This window comes from Cornus florida, unplaced genomic scaffold (assembly GCF_030987335.1).
Source record: "Cornus florida cultivar Cherokee Brave unplaced genomic scaffold, ASM3098733v1 CherokeeBrave_3.0.0_Hap2_Chr03, whole genome shotgun sequence".
Lineage (NCBI taxonomy): Eukaryota > Viridiplantae > Streptophyta > Magnoliopsida > Cornales > Cornaceae > Cornus > Cornus florida.
The window spans coordinates 11,594,915-11,617,415 of NW_026775573.1; the positions used below are offsets into that span (position 1 = coordinate 11,594,915).

General features: G+C 35.7%; 1 protein-coding gene across 4 annotated transcripts; it reads right to left on the reverse strand.

The window, feature by feature from the left end:
• Window positions 1–5,207: 5,207 nt before the first annotated feature.
• Window positions 5,208–15,440, reverse strand: LOC132299469 (disease resistance protein RPV1-like). Of its 4 annotated transcripts, none has more exons than XM_059796107.1 (8): window positions 14,521–15,440; window positions 12,960–14,058; window positions 12,466–12,747; window positions 10,863–12,375; window positions 6,684–6,764; window positions 6,470–6,538; window positions 6,263–6,390; window positions 5,208–6,170 (listed from the first exon to the last, which is right to left on the reverse strand). In XM_059796107.1, exons 1-4 carry the CDS (start codon window positions 15,321–15,323, stop codon window positions 10,882–10,884), a joined length of 3,678 nt encoding a protein of 1,225 aa, XP_059652090.1. In that variant the 5' UTR covers window positions 15,324–15,440; the 3' UTR covers window positions 5,208–6,170; window positions 6,263–6,390; window positions 6,470–6,538; window positions 6,684–6,764; window positions 10,863–10,881. The 4 variants fall into 4 exon arrangements, with proteins under 4 accessions (XP_059652090.1, XP_059652087.1, XP_059652088.1 ...); XM_059796104.1 differs by having other exon boundaries at window positions 12,457–12,747; XM_059796105.1 differs by lacking the exon at window positions 6,684–6,764 and having other exon boundaries at window positions 12,457–12,747.
• Between the last annotated feature and the right edge of the window lie 7,061 nt (window positions 15,441–22,501).

Genomic DNA, 22,501 nt, shown 5'->3' on the forward strand with positions numbered 1-22,501 from the left:
TTATCATGTTAGTTTTCTTTTAGCAATTTTTTTTTTTTTTTTTATCAAAATTGTATTCTGTGTTCGATTATTGCCATTTGTTTTCGATATCCTCGGGCATTCGGGCATGGGCCTGGCCAACCCGTATCCGGAAATCTGTGGGTATCACACGATGCTACGGAAGTACGAACCAGATCCATCTCACGTTTTGAGTTGGGTTGAAGTTGACATTGATAAGGATGCTTCCTACGAAGAGGGACCAATACAGATCCTTGACACACAGCAGAAGGTGTTGAGGAAAAAGACAATACCGTTGGTAAAGGTTCTTTAGAGGCATCACGGAGTTAAGGAAGTTACTTGGGAGCTCGAGCAGGGGGTTCGCTCCAAGTATCCAGAGTTGTTTTCTCCCTCAGGTATGGCTGGTTTGATTTCGAAGACGAAATCCTTTAAAGTTGGGGAGAATGTAATGTTTATAAATTATATATATATATATATATATATATATATATATATATATATATATTAAAAGAATTCTTTTAAGCCGTGGGACCCACAAAAATGTTTTAACAATTATAAAGGCCATAAGGCCATTACACAGGCAGATTGTTTCTCTCTCTCAGTAGAATATTTCTCTCTTTTTTCTCATTTTTCTTTTTCTTTTCATACAAATTTATAAGCTTGATCCCTCCTTTATCTTTGAGAATTTGATAGAACCTTGTGAAGCAAAATTGGAGAGCTCGTCGAGGCCGTCAATTTGATAGGAGCCAATCACCATTTGGCCAAGCCTAGGGATTTCGAATTTAGGGCTCAAATTAGGGCTTTTTCTTTCATTTGAGGTAGGGGATTTCTAAGGCATAAATTCTTTGATTTTTGTGAATTACTTCTCAATTCTTGTTGAAATGTATGTTTAATTTGTGACAATTTTATAAAATTTAGATTTTCAATGTTGTAGGTGATATGTATGTGTTGGATTTTGTTGATATGATGTGAAAAAGTATGCCTAAGTAAATTGTTCCATGTTTTATATGCCTAATGTGCCGAATACTTGTTATTAGAAAGCATGACATGATTTTTATTAGAATTTATTATTTTTTTTTTTTTTGTTAAGCGTGCTATGTGATTAAGGTTTGAGTGTGAAACATGAGAATGTATAATTGACACAGCATCGAAAGGCATGATTTTTCCTTATTTCACGATATTATAATATATGGACATTCACGCATGGCATTGGGAAAGATGTTTTGGAAAGAAAGGAAAAAAAAAATGATTTTTTTGGAAAATGCTTTGATAAATGATTTTGTGAAAACCCGGACGCCTAGGAGGCGCCTAGTGGTCTGTGGTGTTAATATGATCTAGAGGGAACTAAAGAGAGACTCTATTGTGGTTGAGCTACCTAAGCTCAGACGACGCCATGGAGGTGTTATGTGGTCGAGGATTGCTAGCCAACCCTTTCCTCGTGACGCCATAAAGGTGCTATGGGTCGGGTTGCATTAGCAGTTTGAAACGGTGAAATGAAATTTGTTTTGGGAATTGGGGAGAAACATTACATGACATTGTATCCTATAACATGACATGTTTTATTTGTGATTTGGATTATTGCTATTGATATTATGATTGTATTTCTCCCGGAATTGACATAATTCCGTCTACTTTTTTTCTATTCTTTGCATGGATTCACAGGGTCATAAGAAGTGTGTCTTAGACACTTCCTACTGAGTTTATGCTCACCCCATTATTTTTTTTAACATTTTTCAGGATACAGAAAAGAGGTGGTAGACGACGATCCACCACAGGTTTAGACGAGCCTGGAGATCTATTTTATTTTGTTATCTTTTGTATTTGAACTCTAATATTTTGTAAATGTAATCTTAACTATTTTATGAAACTTTATTTTAATTAGTATAATGTTGTGAGGACTTTTAAATTTTAGCTACATTTTATGGACTGTAACTTGATGTAACTAAGATGTGTTCCTTGTTTGGATGAGATGGAGGAAGGGGACTTTTTATACGTATGTAATCATTTTGGGAATGTGATATAATATTTGTATTATGCGTTGGGACAGGATAGATTAGTTTTAAGCCCAGTGAAGCTATTACATTTTTATGTATTTCAACAAGTTGTAAAGGAACTTTTTCTGCGGAGGTCATGCCGAAATTTTATATATTTTATTATTATTATTTTGGTATCTTTTAGGGTCGTTACAACGCTATCATATCTTTCTTTACTAACTCTACACACTTAAAGGTCTTTTTGGCACATGTCCAAACAACCAACCATCTTAACCGATTTGCTTTAGCATATTTATAAAAATTAATTCGAGATTTGTTTTATTCTTTTACCCAAACCATTACTCTACTGACTGTTGACCAAAGAGAGTTAACAGGGTTGCTTAATCGACTAACAATAAAGCTCGTTTAGTTAGATGGAAATTAGTAGTGGAAAGTTGAAGTAAAAGAAAGTAAAGTGAACGAAAGAAATATAAATTTTTCATTATGTATTTGGTTAGCATAAAAAAATTTCAAGAAAACTATTAAAAATTCATGTATCATTGTTTGAATAACATAAAACTATACCAAAAAAAAAAAAATCATTTCCTTTCTTCTGTTGCTATTTCCTTTTAACCAAACTGAACATAAGAATCTAAAGCTGCTAAAATATTGTTGCAGGAACAAGCCTATTGGGCAATGAACACTGATAGACTCGTCCAACAAAATTTGCCAGATTGAGGCCCAGATCACAGATTGAATGAAAATCAAGCCATTGGGCTTTATCTTTGAGCCGGAATTTGGGGTTGTGATTGACCTCAATTATAGGCCAAACTGGGCTAAATCAAACAAATAAGGGTCTTTAATTGCGAGTACTTTAGGACGATAAATATATAAACTGATAATTATGGTATTTAATTACTTATATATGATTACCCATAAAACTCTATATGTCTTTTTTTTTTATCACCATCAAACTATGGTAACAGGACGAGAGCCATTTGGATCCCTAGTAGCGATGGCAATTTGCCCCGTCCCATGGGTACCCGCCCCACTCTGCCTGATTTTTGGCGGTTTTGGAAACCATTTAGTTTATTTGAGCAGGAATGGTTTGATATATTGAAAATCCGCACTAGTTCGGTGCGGAGGCGGGAGGAGGTAGCCCCACCCCGTTTATATAGGTAAATTACTTAAATATCCTTATTTCATTAGTATATATATTAAGATATTTGTTTTGCAACAAAATCTAAAAATCTAGAACAAGTAGCATGCGCGACCATTTAGAATGTTTTTAATGTTGAATTTTATGTTAAACTATTTATTGTACATTTTTTTTTATATAAATCTTTTCAATAATTCTATACTTTTAGTTGATAAAAAAAATTAAATGGAGGAGAAATTCTGGTCTTAAACGAGGCGAGGCGGGTACCTATGGGGGTAAAGATGTTAAACGGGGGTGGGGATGTGGTGAAAAGTCTCCCCGTTTTTGTAATTTTGGGTGGAAACAGGAGTAAGGTTTTTAAACGGTTGCGAGGGCGAGAGAGGGTACACCTGCCCAAACCCTCTCCCGTTGCGATCCCTAATCCCTAGTATAGATTGTTGGGTAAGTTATACTAAGATTTTAATTGAGTTTTAATTTATGTTTAATTTAGTCTCCGAAAGTTGAACAAAACGTGATTGACACAAGCTCAATAGATGTACATCATATTTAAACATCAATTAGAAGAGGTAAATGAGTGCGTGAGTACACTTGTTTTTTACAAAGAATTTTGAATGTTTTCAAGAGTCAAAGTATGTTTTCAAAACCTTGGAACATGAGTTGAGTGGGCTTTGAAACAATACCAACATGGGGAATGTTCAGTCAATATCTAACTTGTCTGTAGTATTTTAACAATTTCTCCCTCCATAATTGAAGTTTCAAGATGGTCTTATATGATCAAAATCTAGACTCAATAAGCTTTCCAACTGTATATATTATTTGTTTAATTTTGAGTTCGTGTAAACCCCTAATTTTGAGTTCGTGTAAACCCCTCAACGAAGGTCAAAGTTGCGGAAATTTTAAACTTGCGGGGTTGCAAATTTTTCAATTTGGCCAACTACGTTTCCTGATAGCTAGCTTCGAGATTGTTTGACGTCAAATATGATTTTAAATCACATTTTTCTATTTTTATTTGAACTCTTTATTCCTTAACTCTTAACAACAATAGACATACTTATTATTAGAGCTTTTGCGTAATTTTGTGAGAGAAAAATTACTGTTGATTTTTCTTTTTTCCAATTTATTTTTCATTGTTTGAAAGCACACACTATTTCGCGAGAGTAATAAATACCAAGGCACAAAGAAGGACAAAAAATAAAAAGAAAAGATAGGGGCTTCCAAACATCTCAATAAAAAATCGTTTGGCAAAGTACCAAATTAAAGAAAATTTCAAACTCAACCTGTGGTGGCGTCCACCACATGTGAGTATCGGTTGAGTCGGGTCATGCTTCCAAATTAATGGTCCTCTGACAAAGCCGTTCTTGTATTTCCTTTTTTTTTTTTTTTTTTTTAAATTTATTTTGACATTGGCTAGGGAGACATGATCGAGCCGAATCTGACTGCACCTGGACCTGAATCCAATCCAGACAAACATTATTAACACTGAAGCCCAGTCCCGGCCATTCATTTACTTGGCCAGGCTCGGATTCAAACCTGAGGTATTTTAAGTAGCTAATAAGAGAATCATTCCATTAAAAATCTTTAAAATGAATCGATGTAAAAAGAAATAAGTACATAAAACATTCCTAAAATATAATTTGCATAACAAATTTACTCTTTATTTAAAAAAGTATATAAAAAACACTTCTAATCTTTTTATATTATGCAAAAATACCTCATTTGACATAAATTAGTACTGTAATACTCACTTTATCTTTTATTCTTCTGAAAATGCCAAAGGGAGTATATATGTTACTCATCTCATAATATAGGATATTATGTACACATTACCTTATATATTTTTTTCATCAAAACTTTTTTCTCTATATATATCTCAAAACATTTTTTTTTTTTTTTTTTTTTTTTGAACTTTGAGAATTTATAGAATAAGGATTTGAATTTTTTGATATTTCATTTATTATTATCTACTATTTTTTTTTTTTTTTTTTCGTACCAACATTGTTTAACTAAAAAAAAAAATTAATAATAAAAAAATCTCAATATCAGTGTGCACTAATTTTCGGATATCGGATCAAATAATGTTTTTTTTTTCTTTTTATTTTTATCTTTACTTTTCTTTTATATTTTTATTTTCTATTTTTATCTTTACTTGTCCATTGTCGTTGTTCTCCAATAATGTCATTTTTGGTTATTTTACAAAATTATTTATTTTTATATATTTTATAAAATAGTTCAGCAATTGTAATTTAATCAACTTAGGATTTAAATTTGTCAGTTGACCCTTATTTGTACCAAATTAAAACTCTAGGGGTGTGTTTTTGCACGCGAGGGGGTGTCCTCCAATAATATTTTTTTCAATCATTTTACAAAATTATTTATTTTTATATATTTTATAAAATAGTTCAATAAAGATAATTTAGGGTTTAAATTTGCCAAAGAAACCTATGTGCACCATATTAAAATTTTAAAAGTATTTTTTGCACGTAAGGGGTGTGATATGCATTGAATACATAATTTAGCCAATTTTCTGAAAAATGCATAAAAAAATTGCAGCTGTTTACTCAAAATTGCTCAAATTATGTTTAGGAAATTATATAGATATGTAAAGAGCAGCAATAAGGAGTTGTATATCGTGCGGTGCAGGCCCATGATTCATGTGGTTCAACCCGCTTCAGAACTTTTCTTTTTTGGAATGTGATATTCAGACTCAACTTTTGACTTTTGCAATTCACCCTATTTTTAAGTAAGGAAAATAGTAAAATCATCCTCAAAAAATTGAGTATAAAAATACTTTTTGAGATAACTAGGGAGTGTGAAAGTGTTTTTAAAGGACAACATAATTTTATTTTCTCTGCTTTTTCCTGGAGTGCTTTTGACATGACTTTAAAAGGAGGATGCCATCAAAAAGCATTCCAAATCATGTTCACAGCAATCAGCTCCAACACCTGAGAAAGAGTCACCTTTGAAGAGTAAGCACACAGCTTCAGGTAACTGGCAAAAGAGATTACACTGGGCAGGTCAGCATCTGGACATCAGCTAGAATGCTGGTAAAAACAACAGAAAACGAGTTAATCAAATGACTATCAAACAAGAGGTATAAAAAATTGGTGAAATGAACCCTGTCTTAAGTAAATACCTAACGAAAAATTGTCAAATGTGGACTGAGAGACTCCAAGCGTCCAGGAGTAAGCCGATGTGCCCAGTAAAAAACTGCAGGAATGCTTGTTGGCATTCATGATCAAATTCTCATATAATTTCTTGTAGCTGAAATTCATAAGAGCAAACAATCAATTATAAAGTTTCATGACATCTAATACAAGGGAATGCAAGGAACAATACTAACATTTCTAATGGATGGACTGCTGGCAGCGTGTCCCTGATCAAACTGGATATGATCCAACAGCTCATTTGACTGCTAAAACAATATATATATATATATATATATATATATATATATATATATATAAAAAATAAAAAGAGCAACTTAGTAAAGATAATCACTACAACCCACTTCATACAGGTAATTAATAATATATACAAATTATACACAATCATACAGTCCATTATGCACGTTCTCCACATGGTAAAAGCCCTGATTCCTCCTCATTGAAAACCTGAGGATATTTGATCTAGAAAACCTGAAGAATATAACAGGTTATTGGAGAAAAACTAAAGAATCTTAACGGCAGGGTACACAACTTCAACATTTATTTATTTTTTGAAAGGTACACAACTTCAACATTTCAACCAAACGAAATGAAATTATTTTGCTATGAAAATCAAATATTGCTGAAAACTGAAAACGAGAACTAAACGCATTTAATATAATATACTCTATTTGAAATCAAACCGTAGATGCGTTTAATCTATAAGCTGTCAACCATAAACTCATAAATTCCACCAAATATCTTATAAGACTAAACAAGAAAATCAATGAATAATATGGTGTTATGATATGATATCGAGCATATCAATTAAAGGCCATTAAAAAAGAAAACGATATGCTTAAATGATTCAGAAAATAAAGGCACACTTTTCTTAAGCCTAAAGCTTACTAAAAAGAGCACACATGGTATTTACTGGCAGCCTGCTTGACCTACAGCAGGTTAATGCGTTTCAGCTGAGCCTTAACAAGCATGGGGAAATTTTTGGAGCCTTGGTGGCCTTTAATAACATTGAACAAGCAAACTGCATTAATTCTTATAAAACTAATCGAAAAGCTATGATGAATTATTTGTGCTTTGTGATATCCCTACATCCAGCGCTACTGTCTCAAGGATGCGTCTGATGCGGACCTATGTTCATGCTGAAGGAACTAATTGCTATGATGATTATCAGTCCTCGCTAGGCATTAGGCCCTCTGCAAATCAAAGCCTTTTGTTCCACCCCATGTTCAGAAAGCAACCAATCAGAGGATACTAGGAAGCAGAATTAATTTGTTACCCAAACCATGAAAATAAAAAATCTTGTGAAGAATGTCTGAAAACCATATGTTGCTCGTAGATACGTAAACTTAATAGGGAATGTATATAAGTTATAAGTCATATATATGTAATAATTAATATTGATTTATATTAACTATATAACAAATAAATATCTAATAAGCAATTAAATAATAAATTAATTAATAAGCATTAAGTTGCTATATACAAGTAACTAATAATTAATTACTAACTACATGAGTAATATAACTATATTACTTGTATAAACAATTTCTACATAATTTAATTATTGTTAGAATAGTTATATATTTATGTAGGGCCATTATGTAGATAGCCCATTCTTGTACTTGTATATAGCTTCATTTCGTTCGATTAATGCTCCTATGGATCCAACTACAAAACTCTTATCTGATGAGGGTGATCTATTTAATGACCCTAGTAGATATCAACGTCTTATTGAGAAATTAATTTATCTTACTATCACTCGGTTTAATATTTCTTATGCAGTGAGTGTCGTAAGTTAGTTCATGGAAGCTCCTAGGATGCCACATTGAAATGTTGTTCTTCGGATTATCCAATACCTCAAACAAGCTCCAAGTTTTGGGTTGCTTTATAAATCAAATGGACATCTCAAGGTGAAAGGTTTTACAGATGCTGACTGGGTTGGTTGTCCCTTAGATAGGAGATCCACTATAGGTTACTGCACATTTGTAAGAAGAAATCTTGTTACATGGGGAAGTAAAAAGCAAACAGTGGTAGCACAGTCTAATGCTGAAGCTGAGTATAGAGCCATGGCTCATACCTCTAGTGAGTTAACATGGCTACAACACTTTCTTGAGGAACTTTGGATGATAGTCACTCCTATTTGGTTGTTCTGTGATAACCAAGCAGATATTCACATTGCATCCAATCCTGGGTTTCATGAAAAACATACTGAAGTTGATCGTCACTTTATTCGAGAAAAAATATTAAGTGGGAATATTTTTACTCCATTTGTGTAATCTGAAGATCAATTAGCTGATATGTTTACCAAAGCTCTTGTTCATAATGGGCTAAAAACTATTTGTTCCAAGCTGGGATTATATGATATATATTCTCCAGCTTGAAGGGGAGTGTTAGAATAGTTATATTTTTATGTTGGGTCAATAATGTAATTACGTATAGTTAGGAGGGCCATTATGTAGATAGCCAATTCTTGTACTTGTATCAAAACCTAGTTCACTCGCTGAGTCTCTTTGCATCCATGGCCGAATGGTGTCAAATACTCTGTACACTTCAAGAAAGAAAAGAAGACAAACTAGGAACTCATAAAACAAGAAGATGAATGAGTACAAGAATGGCAATGAATACACCTCATCTGTAGAGCAGTAACCAGAGCTTGCTGACTCTATTAATCTGAGCTCTAACACGGTATATAGACGTCTTTCCTTTCAGACTTAAAAGACAGAAGTTCAATACTGAATTAAAAGAATAAGTTGACCAATCCGATCCGAAGATTACAACGACGATGATGTCAATGCTGGAGAGATGGATGAGAAACTGACTGTGTAGACACTTAATAGCAGTGAAACGAAAGATTGACCCACCTCAGGTTACAATACTATACCATAAACTCCATATTCTAGAGGCACAAGTGGTTAGCGCCTTATACCACCTACTATCAGCTCCCTATTAGCTCCTTGCTCACACCTAAAAGCTGTGACTTGAACTCTATTGATCAACACTGATAGCGAGCGGGGTCTCGTGAAGTAAAATAAACGTTAGGTATCCGTCTAACAACAGTAGATCTGGTAGATCTGGCATCTGTGATAATCACTTTTGTCCCAATCGGGATCGAGATGGAGTAGTGACCGAATGACCCAATCTTTATTTCCTTTGATGTGTTGTTCCCCCTTTGGCAGAATGCGTTGAGCCACCCTAGCCCAGAGGTCTTCTTCCATTAACAACCAGGAAATAAAGAACAGGCAAGCTAGATTTGGCCACAGACTGAACATCCTCCTCTCTTCTTGCTGAAATGCTTCCTCAGCTTCATTTTATTATAGACAGAATACATGAAATAAGAAGAATTGCAGCCTCCATCTTCATCTCTCTGTTTCTCAACAATAACCAATTACTAATTATTTATGTTAATGATTACCTATATACTTAATATCAAAATTATTATTAATAAGTAATATTACTTAATTACTTTTCTTTTCTTTTTTATAAGTAATATTACTTAATTACTTATATAAGAATAACTAAGTAATATAAGGAAATAATAGTTACTTATATTACCAATTATTTGTCTATTTCATATTGCTAATTACTTAAATTAGTCATACCAATAAACTTAATTACGCTAATAATATACAATAATTACTTAAATAACTAACATAACTTATATACTAATTTACTTCGTAAGTAGTAGGGCTGCAAATGAACTAAACAATTCGGGCTCAGCTTTTGCTCAATCCTCATTAAGTAAGCAAACCGAGCTCAAGCTCATTTTTTAGGCTAGTTTAACAAACAAGCCAAGCTTGAATGATGTTGAGGTTGCCACACAAAAATTTAGATGCATGAAGAAGTAAAGATTTATGGTTGGTTTTTCAGTTTTCATCAGAGCGCATACAGTTACTATACCAAGAGCAAAGTCTTCTGGGAGAGGGTTGTGATGGCAACAAAAAATGGACAAGAAAGAACATATACAAGCAGTTGACGTCAAGATGACAGTATGACTGTACCAGCAACAAAATTCCCATTACATGTAGAGAACTTTCTAGAGAGATAATTGTATTTTGATTGGACAGTTTTAATAGGAGAAAGAACAACCATAAGTTCCATCTGGATAGCAGCAACAATCCTAATTTCTTTCACTCTGAAATGTGAAATGACAAGATACCTACATATATTGCAGCTTGATACTAAAATAAAATTCCTTTCAAAACAAAAACAGAAAAGAGAAAATAGTTCACTAGAGCATATGCCATCAAAATAGCACAATCGTTGTGAAATTTTACACGTTACATAGTTTTGTGAATGCAGACAAAGTTTGGACCAAAGAAACTGAACTAAAACAAAGAATTAGATAAATTTACCGTGCTCTTAATGAGCCACACCCATTAAGGAGATCATCAGGAAGACAAATAATTGCTAATGATGCACCAAGACGGCTTTTCAACTTAGTAATTAATTATTCTTGCTATGAACAATTATAATTGTACAGCAAATGGAAAAACAAAAGACATTTACCAAACTGTCAAGGAATATTTCACAGGCAAAAAGGAAACAGTTTAACAGAAAATTGAGAGATACCAGGCCACCAGGTAGCTTGCTAGGAACATGTAAGAAGCAGTGTCTCTGATGAATGCCTGTGTATCACTGTGTTCAGCAAATACGGTAATTCCTCAATCAACTTGCATCCAGTAATATCCAATAACCTTAAAGATTTCAAATTTTCAAGTCCCAAGATTTCAGTTAGCTCCCCACAACCAGAAACTATTAAAGTAATCAAACTGTTCAGGTTTGATATATCAGGTAAATTTCTCAGTGACTTGCAACCAGCAATGTTCAATAATTCTAATGATTTCAACTTCTCAAGTCCGTCGGTCTCAGTTAAGTTCTCCCAACGAATGATTTTTAATTCCTTCAAAATTTCCAGGCGTGACAGATCCGGTAATTTTTCTATTTGTTCGCAATTTGACATATCCAATCTCTCCAAGGATTTCGATACCCAGATGCCCTCAGCCTCAACTAAGTTGTCGCATTCACAAAGCACTAATTCTTTCAGCATTCCCAACTTTGACAAATCAGGTAATTTTTCCAGGGACATGCACTCACGTAAATCCAAATATTCTAAGGATTCCAATCTGTCTAGGCCTTTAATGTCAATCAGGTCCACACAGTCCATGGCAACAAATCTTTGTAACTTCTTTAAGTTGGATACATCTGGTAATTCTTTGAAGGAACACTCTGTCATGTCCAAGTATCTCAAAGATTCTAACAGTTCAAGACCATCAAGCTCGTGTAGTTTATGACAGCATGAAATGTTTAGACTTGTCAGCAATTCTAGTTTCCCAAGGCCTTGAATCTTTATTAGCTCAGGGCAATCAGAAACATTTAGTTCTGATAAAATTTTCAAATTTGAGAGATCTGGTAATCTTTGCAATGATTTGCAATCCTCAACAGACAGTTTGAGTAAATGTGATGGGAGTCCCATGATGCACTGAAGATTATGGCAGAACTCTATTTTAAGTTGCTTGAGCCCCGAAAGGCCACCAACCTCTGCTGGTAGGGTCCTAATGCCAGTATTACAAAAAGTCAATGTCTTCAAACTCGTCAGGTTAGAAAGCCTTGGAAATGCCTCCATTTCTTTACATGCGATAAGTAGACAAGTCAAACTAGGAGGAAGCTGTGGCAGTGATTGAAGCTCTTTGCAGCCGAGTAAGTTGAGAGTCTGAAGGCTATGAAGCTCAAAAATGCTTTCTGGAAGGTGACAAACCTTCGTAAAATCTAATCTCAAATTTCTCAAAGAGGACAATCTCTCGATCCTAATTGGAATTTCCCCTCTCAAACTATTACAACCCGAGGCATCCAACTCTTCAAGATCCTTCAAATTTCCAATACCATCAGGTAAATTTGTTATGGCAGATTGACTAATGTTAAGAACTCTCAAACGTATTAGATTCCAAATGGATGGATCAATGCGATATATATTTTTGCAGCCTATAAGAATCAATCTCTCTAAAGATGCAAATGTGGTGAGATCAGGAGTTCTAGTTAAGCCATTGCAAAATGAAAGATCTAGAACTTTCAGCTTTTTTGCCATCTGCAAAACAAGAAAATAATCACAAAAATAAAAGTTAAAATCAAAGAAGAATGTGCTATAATAGAAAGAATAGCAGTATACCCTGTTAACCTTGAACTGACTCCAAGCCTCCCAGTCATCTGTAATGCTGCTCGATGATAGATCAAGAATGACTAGATTTTCGAGACGAAAATTGGTTGGCGTTGAACTCCCTGGGCATTTGTGCCAATGAAGCCATCTTAATCCTGGAAAATCAAAATCTCCAGCTAGTTCTGCATAGTCCACTTTGAGAAACCTTAGATAAGAAAATCCTGCAAATACTTCACTTCTAAAACAAACACCCCGATCCTCCAATTTGAAGTCAAGACAGAGGACTTCAACCTTTTCAGTACCCTACCAATATAAAACAATAAAATAAGTAAACAATATATTTATAATATAGTGTTCTAACAAAAAGAAGTGAAAGTACTAAAGATTGTTTTATAATCTGAGAAACATATGATCATTTCAACTTAATAGAAGTTTGATCATGATGAGCAGTATTATATAAAAAAAATAAAAAATAAAAAATAAAAATAAAAAAGATATGATGCACCGAAACTTACAATGTGTCGCTTCAATACATCCAAGGCTTCCTTATGAGACCACAACCTAGTACGCGCCTCTGGCTCATTGAAATTTTCCCGACGGATAATTTCTCTACCGAGAAGTTTAAGCTGGTCATGCATCAATAGTGTATTATCATCTCCAATTTTCACCAAAGACATGAGAATGAGCCTATCAATCCCAGTTTCAGGATAAAATTGACAATCCTCCCACATATATAAAGCAATTTGTTTGTCCACTCTAATGGGAAGACATGCAATGTCAAGAAATATCTGCTTTTCCCCATGCTCTAAAGCATCATAACTTATTCTCAATATTGTAAGAACTTTGTCATCCGGTATAAATTCGAGTTTTTTCAACATTGCTTCCCATGTCTCTTTCCTCTTGCCAGATAAAAATGAACCTAGAATCTCAAGGGCCAAAGGAAGTCCTCCAGTAGCGGATGCAATATCTTTGGAGAGAAGTTCATAGTCTTCTGGAGGGAATTCCTTTCTAAAGGCATGTTTGCTAAAAAGTTGAAGAGAATCAGGAAGTTCCATTATTGGGGGTTCGTAAGCCCAATCTACTCCAATCAAATCTAGAACCATTTTGTTTCTTGTTGTAACCATGATCCTACTTCCTGAACCAAACCAATCACGCTTCCCTACAAGCTTTTCAAATTGAGAAATATGATCCACGTCGTCAAGAACAATGAGAACTTTCTTTGTGCAAACTATGTCTTGGATAATTCTGATTCCATCATCTTCATTAAATATGTTTGGGCCTTCTCGTTTTAGTAAATAATAGACAAGTTGATTTTGCAGACTAACAAGACCCTTTTGTTTTTGTGAGATTTCTCGAACATTTTCAAGGAAGCAACAGTATTCAAAGCCCTTAGAGAGTCTGTTTAAGATTAACTTGGCAATAGTTGTCTTGCCAAGCCCACCCATACCATGGATTCCAACGATCCTTACATCACTAGAGTCAACATTTAACAATCTCATCATTTGTTCTATGTGATGATCAATTCCAACCAAATAGCCAGTTACCTCCATGTAACCTTTCTTTAACTCTAACAACACTTTTGAAACAACCGCCTTCACTAGCTTTCCTTGATCCCTGCTATATATAATTCATATCAAATGGAATATAGCAAGTAACCAATGGAAGGAAAAGTTAAACATAAAGATCAAAGATTGATGTATGCAGTTCAATGTAGACATTCATAAGCAAGAAGAAAATTTTGATGCTGAAAAGTGAAGTACTCATGTAAATCATCCCCAGCTTTACTTGCCTAAATTATAAGTTAGAATGTTCTCACACATTTAGCATCAGTACTCTAAATCTACATGTTATGATTAAAAATAAAATAAAATTTTAATTTGATAGTGAACAAGGATTCTTAATTCTAAAATTCTAATTGAGCATATGTTAAATAACAATAATATCATAGGACATGTCGAACAAATACCGAACCACCATTGGTTTCCCTTGATTTGAATTAGTTAATCAAGAGATAACTAAATCGACAAAAAGTTCCATTTTTAATAATAATGAGTCCATTAAGCAGGAGTAAATTACCCTCCAGTTTCGTTGTTCAAATCCCATCCTGACAATGATGCTACATAACGCAGTGCCTCCCTCCATCCCAGTACAGTCTCGGCATCAAAACGACTCTCGTGCTCGCTGAAGGCCTCCCGGTAACTCCCCATTTGACGCCGCACGTCGATGGGATCAACGTCATAGAAAATGGGTAAAATGATCTGGCCCATACTTCTCTTGCACTCCACCATCATGGCGAGCTCGCGTAGGCACCACTTGCTCGAAGCATAGTTTCGGGAAAAGATCGGGATGGAAATCTTCGATTCCGTGATTGCTTTGAGAAGTTCCGGGCCGAACTCTTCTCCTTCGCGAAGCTCCCAATTGTCTCTAAAGGTGCGAATTCCAGCGTCGTTGAGATAGTTGTAGAGGATATCTGTGAAGCCGTAGCGAGTGTCTGGGCCTCTGAAACTCAAGAAGACATCATACTCCTCCATCGATGGTGCGCGAGGGATGGAGGATGAAGGATTAGGAGCGGTTGACTCCTTCCAGTCATCTTCAAAATTAGGGTTTGAAGATGATTCTGAATCTGATAAAGAAGCATTTATCTCATCATCACTAACCGTATTTGTGTTTGTCTTCTTTGAAGAATTAGGAGGGGTTGACTCCTTCCAATCATCTTCAAAATTAGGGTTTGAAGGTGATTCTGAATCTGAAAAAGAAGGGTTTATCTCATCATCACTAATAACTGTATTTGTGTTTGTCTTCTTCCAATACCCAGAAAATAAATACATGGAAGCAATTGCAGAGAGAAGAAACGGCCATAACTCCTCATACAGTTCCATCCCCAGATCTGCCTTTTCAACTTCAAAGGACAACCACCTCAGCTCTCTCTTTCTCACTTCAACAGGTAAACCTTCGTGTAGAAAAATGGGAAACCAAAACTGACGTACTCCGGGGAAGTCAATGGTCGGTCTAGAAAAAAAGTTGGTAATTCTTTATTTATTTATGGGCAAATTTAACGAAATCCCCACTACTATCGTAACCAAATATTCCCAACCTACTTTAGAAAGTCTTAATATTATGAAAATTGATCACATTACACAATATATACGATTAAATAATATATCAAATGAATTAAAAAAAACAAAATTAGTATTTTACCCATTACTAAATTTGTGTTGGTGACATTTAAGTCACCAACACAAAACGCGATCTAGCAGTTTCTTCTCTCCCCTTCTCCTCCTCCCTTTCCCTCTCCCTCTAAACGAACTTCAAACTACCATGTTCCTCCACCGATTCGATCTCACACTATAACCACACCTACTAAGCTCATCAAAAAAACTACAAAAAAAAACCCTCAACACGTCCTTAATTTTCAGTTTCCACCGAGATCTCTCACCCCTCGGGAATGGCTTCTTCGGAAGCCGATTCCCGTCTGAACCAGGTCCTCATCCTAGCCCTAGAGAAGATCATCAAGCAAGGCTCTTAGCGCAAGCACTCCAAGCTCATCTACCAATGCAAATCGTTCCTCGAGAGACTTACTTCGCCGAAGAAACCACACTTCTCTCCTACCTCCCCCGACGACCAATCAGAACCTGACACCTCATCTATCCCCGACGTCCTCGACCCCACCGCCGAATACTCCCTCGCCGACTACGACTTCATCCTCAACCCCATAATCAACGCCTGCAGTTCTAACAATGTCAAGATCGTTGATCCCGCCGTCGATTAGATCTAGAAATTGATTGCCCACGGCTACCTTCGCAGCGAGGCAGACCCCGCCGGAGGCCCCGAGACGAATGTCACGATTTGGGCGACGAGGTAGTTGAATTGCAGGTGCTCAAGACGCTGTTATCGGCGGTGACATCAGTGTCACTGAGGATACATGGTGATTGTTTGTTGCAGATTGTGCGAACTTGTTACAATATATTTTTGGGGAGTAAGAATGCGGTGAATCAGACGACAGCGAAGGCATCTTGACGAGCGCTGAAAAGTGCGCATTTAAACCCCTTAAGCTCGAGTATTCTAGGACATTTATCTATCTTATTTTCTCGTTTTAGACTAATTTCATGTTATTGCCCTTTTCAGGCACTTAGCCCCAAAATAAGTTAATTCAGCCAAATTATAGCATAAAAGAAGCAATCTCAAGCTGAATGGAAGAAAGGAGCAAAGTGGAAGCAAAGTGGTGGAAAACAACAAGCTTCAATCGATCAGACCAATATTCGATCGATCTCACAGTGATCGATCCAGCCTTATCAAGATGGATCAAACCCTTTGTCCTTATCCTCAAGAATTCCCATCTTCGATCAATCCAACATCCTTTCGATCGATTGAACTTCTTTAATCTTATCCCCACCTACGACTTTTATCTTTTTCCCAAAATATCCCAAAAATATCTCAAATTTGTCATTATTCCAAAAAGGTGCCGCCAAGGTTTGATCGATCTGGCTATTCTTAGATCGATCTGGTTATACTTCGATCGATCTTACCAAATTTCGATCGATCGAACCCCCTCAAGTTTGAGAAAAACAGAGTTCCAGCTCATTAAAAGATGGCTCGTGGTACAATCATTGAAAGGGCCCTAGTGCACGAGGTCTGACCATTGGGTGTGACACTTGAGCTACTTATATAAGGATTTTGAGCCATTTTACACATAGACAATCATAGAGAATCATACGCAATCAAAAAATATAGGTTGGAGGAGTCTAAATATTAGAGACATACACACCATTTGAGAGTTCTTCCACTCATCTAGGGTTTCTATCAAGGAGAAAAAGATCATTCCTACCATGGAGATGGCCCTTAAGGGTTGGATGACTACATCAATGAGTGGCTAAACATCTTCTTGGGGCTAGAGTTAGCCCTAAGCATACTTCCTAGACCTTGATGCTTTGTATTTTGAGGGGATTTGTGTTGTAATACTTGTCTTGACCTTTGTTATATATAAATCTTGTTTCTATCTTGATTTGTGTAGTTTAATACTTCCAATTGATCATTCAATTCTATTCATATGTCTATGTATGCTAAAATAGATGTTCATGTGTTTATCTTTAGATTTTGCTATATTGATGCATGTCTATGTGTGTTAATATCATAAATTTAGTGATGGTCAAGGCATGGTGCTTAAATGGAATACTCTTGTAGCTTGTTTGATGGTTTATACTCATTTCTTCATGGATTGTGCCTCTTCCTTAGTTTAATTAGTTTGATTTTTATGTCCCAAGCTTAGTTGTAGTGTAGTTGCCTTACTTTCTTAGATGGGAGAACAATCCATGCTTGTTGTTTGATGTTCAATGCTTATGAATGCAAGTAGTATATTTCTCTAACTTCTTGATGTGTTTTGATGGTGAACTTAAGGGAAGGACCATGGCTTAATTTGATATGTTTTGCTATTCATTAGTTTGTCTAGACAATGTATACTTAATTAGCCATCCATGCTTGTTGATTCAATCAATTACACACACTAGTATTGCAACATACATTTCCCCCTCATTGGTTGTACATTGAATGTCTAGAAAGGTGATGCTTAGTGGTGACCTCTAAGTCCCAAGACCTCTCTCTCTTATTCCTCTATACTTTACTTAATTCAATTATTCTACATTGTTTTCATTTAATTTAAAATTGTAGTTTAATTAACCAATCAAATCACATTTTGATCACTCGACCTACTAATCCACATTATTTCCAAGCAAAGTATGCTTCCAATCCCTTGGGATGATCCCTACTCACCCTAGCTATATTTAATAGTTAGAGGTAGTAGTGGCATTTTGCAAATTTAAACTTGGTCACTTTTTAACACATTTTTACTTGTTGGTAAGTGACCGCACCAAGTTTTGGCGCCGTTGCCGGGGATTAGGTAACGCCGTATTTTGGAAATAATTAGGAATTAGTATTCTTTTGATCGTGTTTTTACTTTATTTTATTTTGGTTACTTATTGTGTTTGTTTTTTATTGGCTAGGTGAATTGAGCCAAGGGAGTGAAACAAAGGGAAATTGAAAAGCAAAAGAAGCCAAGTGAAGCTAAGCTAAGCATAAAAAGGCTAAAATCTAAAAAATTGCAAGGCATAGCGAAAATTGAAAAATAAATTGAAGTTGCTTAAGGACCCTTTGTGAGCTTTTCTAAACTCAATCTCTAGTTAAATTGTGAGCCCGCGTGGAGGCAATTTAATTTTTCTTGCATATTGTTCAAAGCATGGGAGTATGAGATCATCGTATGTGGAGGATTGTTGATTGTTGATTTGTTGCGGAGGAAAAGTAATTGTTACTTGCTTGTTGCTTGTTTATGTTTTGTTTGTGCATACACAGTCGTAGATCATTAAATCCTACTCTTGTCCCACTTAATTTGAATCTTGAATCCATTGTTCGTAATTCTAAGGGAAGGAGTAATTCTAGTCATTCCATTTCATCAATGGAAGACATCAATGAGAACCGTATGGAGGACCTTGGTCACATAGACTAACAAGGCATCCTCCACCCTAATGTGCACCATGACAATATTCAAGTACCATTAGGCATGCCAAGACCATTTGTTCCACAACAACAAGGTCAAGTTCCATTGGGAATGCCTCGGCCAATTTTAGCTCCACAACCTCCCATTATTCAAGGCAATCAAGGTGCTTATGTTGCACCACCGGTTGTGAATCCTCCTCTTGCTTTGCGTGATCACTATGTTCCAAATGAATACAATGCACCGACATGCATTCAACTACCCCCTTTTAGAGCACATTACTATGAAATTAAACCACAAACTATTCAAATGCTTCCTAACTATCATGGACTTCCAAGTGAAGAGCCCTACAAGCATTTGGATGAGTTTCTTGAAGTATGTTTCACCGTGAAATACACAGACATGCCGGAAGAGGTTTTGAGATTAAAACTTTTTCCTTTCACCCTTAAAGATAAGGCAAAATATTGGTTCAACAACCTTAGGCCTTTTTCGATAACTTCTTGGGCGAAAATGCAACAAGAATTCTTGAAAAAGTACTATCCGGTTTCAAAGATCAAAGTGTCGAGATCAATTCAATCAAATTCATAAATCCACTTTGTTAAGGGTATGCAGCTTCTTTATCTTTGAAAGTTCACGAGAATGCAAGAGCAAACGCTGTACGAAACTGGTTCTTTAGCTTTCAAGCCTTCCGTTCCCCGGTTGAAGGTACCTCGCCACCGTCCAACCCCCTTGCTATGAGAATTTTCATTAGAGAATTTTCTCAAAGGGATCGGGAATTGTTTCATGAGGCATGGGAAAGATTTAATGACTTGCTTAGGAAGTGTCCACATTATGACATGCCTAAGTGGTATTTAGTTCAATACTTCTTTGAAAGTTTGCCGGATAATCACAAGGGTATAGTTAATGCATCTATGGGTGATTCTTATCTTGATAAGCATGAAAATGATGTTTGGCATCTTTATGAAAGCATGAGTGAAAATTCAATGCATAAATCCTTATCCTCCAAGAATGGTAGAAATTTAGGTGGAAGGAATAATGTCGGCTTGTATCAAGTTGACAATTCTAATGACATAGCCGCCGAAGTCAAGTTTTTATCTCAAAGATTTGATCAACCAAAATTCGGTGAATCAAGTGTCTTCCTCCCCTAATCATGTTCATCATCCATCTAATGAAGCATGCATGACTTGTTCTAGTGTTTTACATTCTATTTCCAATTGACCACATGGACATGTGCAAAGTGAACACCATGAACAAGTGAATGCCACATTTGTTAACCAAGGGAATAATCCCTATGGCACACACTACAATTCTGGGTTGAGGAAACATCCAAACTTCTCTTGGAAAAGCCAAGGGGAAGGCTCAAACCCTCCCCAAGGTGGTTTTCAAGGAAAGTATGTTCCATCTCCAATGCAAGGCCAAGGTTCCCAAGGTTATAAATCATCTTTTCAATCACATGGAAACCAATTCTCAAATTCTCATTTTCCTAATCAATCGTCTAACTCTCAAGAAAATTCCAGAAGTCCCGCTTTTGAGGAAAAAGTGTTGACCACGTTAAATACTTTAGAGGCAAACACTCAAGTGCTTCATTCCCATTCCCAATCCATTGCTAAGCTAGAAACCCAAGTTGGGCAAATAGCTAGTACTTTGAATGCTAAAAGAAAAGGAAGATGCCTCCAAATACCCCACCAAAGTAACAATTTGTTGTGGAAACCAATTCCTCATCAGAAGGTCACACAATTGAACATGTCAATGCAGTGATAACCTTAAGAAGTGGAAAAATTGTTGACAATCAAGTAGGTATTTCTAATGAAGAGAGTGAACCGGTGCAACCAAAAGTTGAGACCTGTCCCGTTTCACATTTTATTCCTCCTTCATTGCATGTGCATGAACCATTTGTTGAAAAAGTATTGAAAAATGATTTGAACAATGATTTGAAAAACTCTTGTGTTGAAGATGTTTTGAAAAAGGATTTTGAAAAGGTTTTTTAGCCAAAGGCTTCATTTTTGGATGCCTTGAAAGGATCCATCTCTATTGAAAAACAAGGCAAAGCCAACGAAATCATTGAAATGTTTAGGCAAGTGAAGATTAATCTTCCTCTTTTAGATGCAATTAAGCAAATTCCGGCTTATGCCAGTTCTTGAAAGATCTTTACACCCAAAAGAGGAAAAACAAAAGCCAAGCACTAAAGAAAGTGGTTTTGACCAAGCAAGTAAGCTCTATTTTGCAACGCAACACTCTCCCAAAATTCAAAGACCCTGGTTCACCTACTACTTCTTGCATCATTGGTGACCATGTCATTAATCGGGCTCTTTTTGATTTAGGAACAAGTGTTAACCTTCTTTTATACTCGGTATATGTTCAATTGGGCTTAGGAGATTTAAAACCGACATCGGTAGTTTTGCAACTTGCCGACCGATCCATCAAAAAGCTCCAGGGTATTATTGATAATATATTGATCAAGATTGAGTTCTTCTTCCCGGTTAATTTCGTTGCCATTGACACGGAACCGATTCCGAATTCTAAGAGCCAAATTCCCTTTATCCTTGGCCGTCCTTTCTTGGCAACCGCCAATGCCAATATAAATTGTAAGACGGGGATAATGAAATTTCATTTGGCCACATGAAAGTAGAGTTGAACATATTTAATCCAACCCCGAATTCAATGGACAAGCATGAAGAAGTGTGTGTTATGGAAAAATGTATTGAAAATGAATTTGATAAAGTTGAGTCTTTGCTTGAAAGTGGAATTTCAAAAGATCTATCTTCAGATTTGATTTCAAAGAAAGTTGTTTCAAAAACAAAGTTTGAAAGGGTATGGAAGCCCAAGAATAGCATTGACAAAGGACCATCAATTTCCTTTGAATCAAATCCAACAAGTTCTTTAGAGAACAATTTGTTGGGTAGGGTTCAAAGTGTTTTTTACCCCGCTAAGGAGGGGATGCACAACAAGATTTTTGATCTGGGCTAAAAGAGCCCAATGTCTTGCTAGAGACGTTTAAGACTAGTGCATTTCGTAGGGTTCACAACCCTATTCCTCCCTCATGTCTATTTTACCTTTCATTTCTTACGTCGTCTAAATATATTCTGGGTTCATACACATTGTTAAGGACTTTGATTGAGAATGCTTGCACTTGCAGTTTCGAATTAGGCATTTAGTGTCTGCTCGATCGATCTAAGAAGAAGTCAGATCGATCGAACAAACATCCCTGCATCCAATCACCTCTCTGTCCCATCGTGCGTAAGTTTCCTGCATATTTCAGCCCTCTATTCCATCGTGTGAACTTCTTTCCAGATCGATCCAATTATTCCAAGATCGATCCAATTGTTTCTCCATCGATCCAGTTTTCTCTTAGATCGATCTGTGTCCCATACTTAAAAAAATTTTGTAACCATGAAAAAAATCGCCTCTGTGTATCGTTCGAACATGTCTGCAGATTTTCACCTGTTGGATCGATCTAGTTTCGATCGATTTATGTTCGATCGAGTTTCAATCGATCTATGTTCGATCGATCTGTGTGCTTCTTGTTCACTTTTGACTTCTTTTTGAATTTAAATTTAAAAAAAAAAAAAAAAA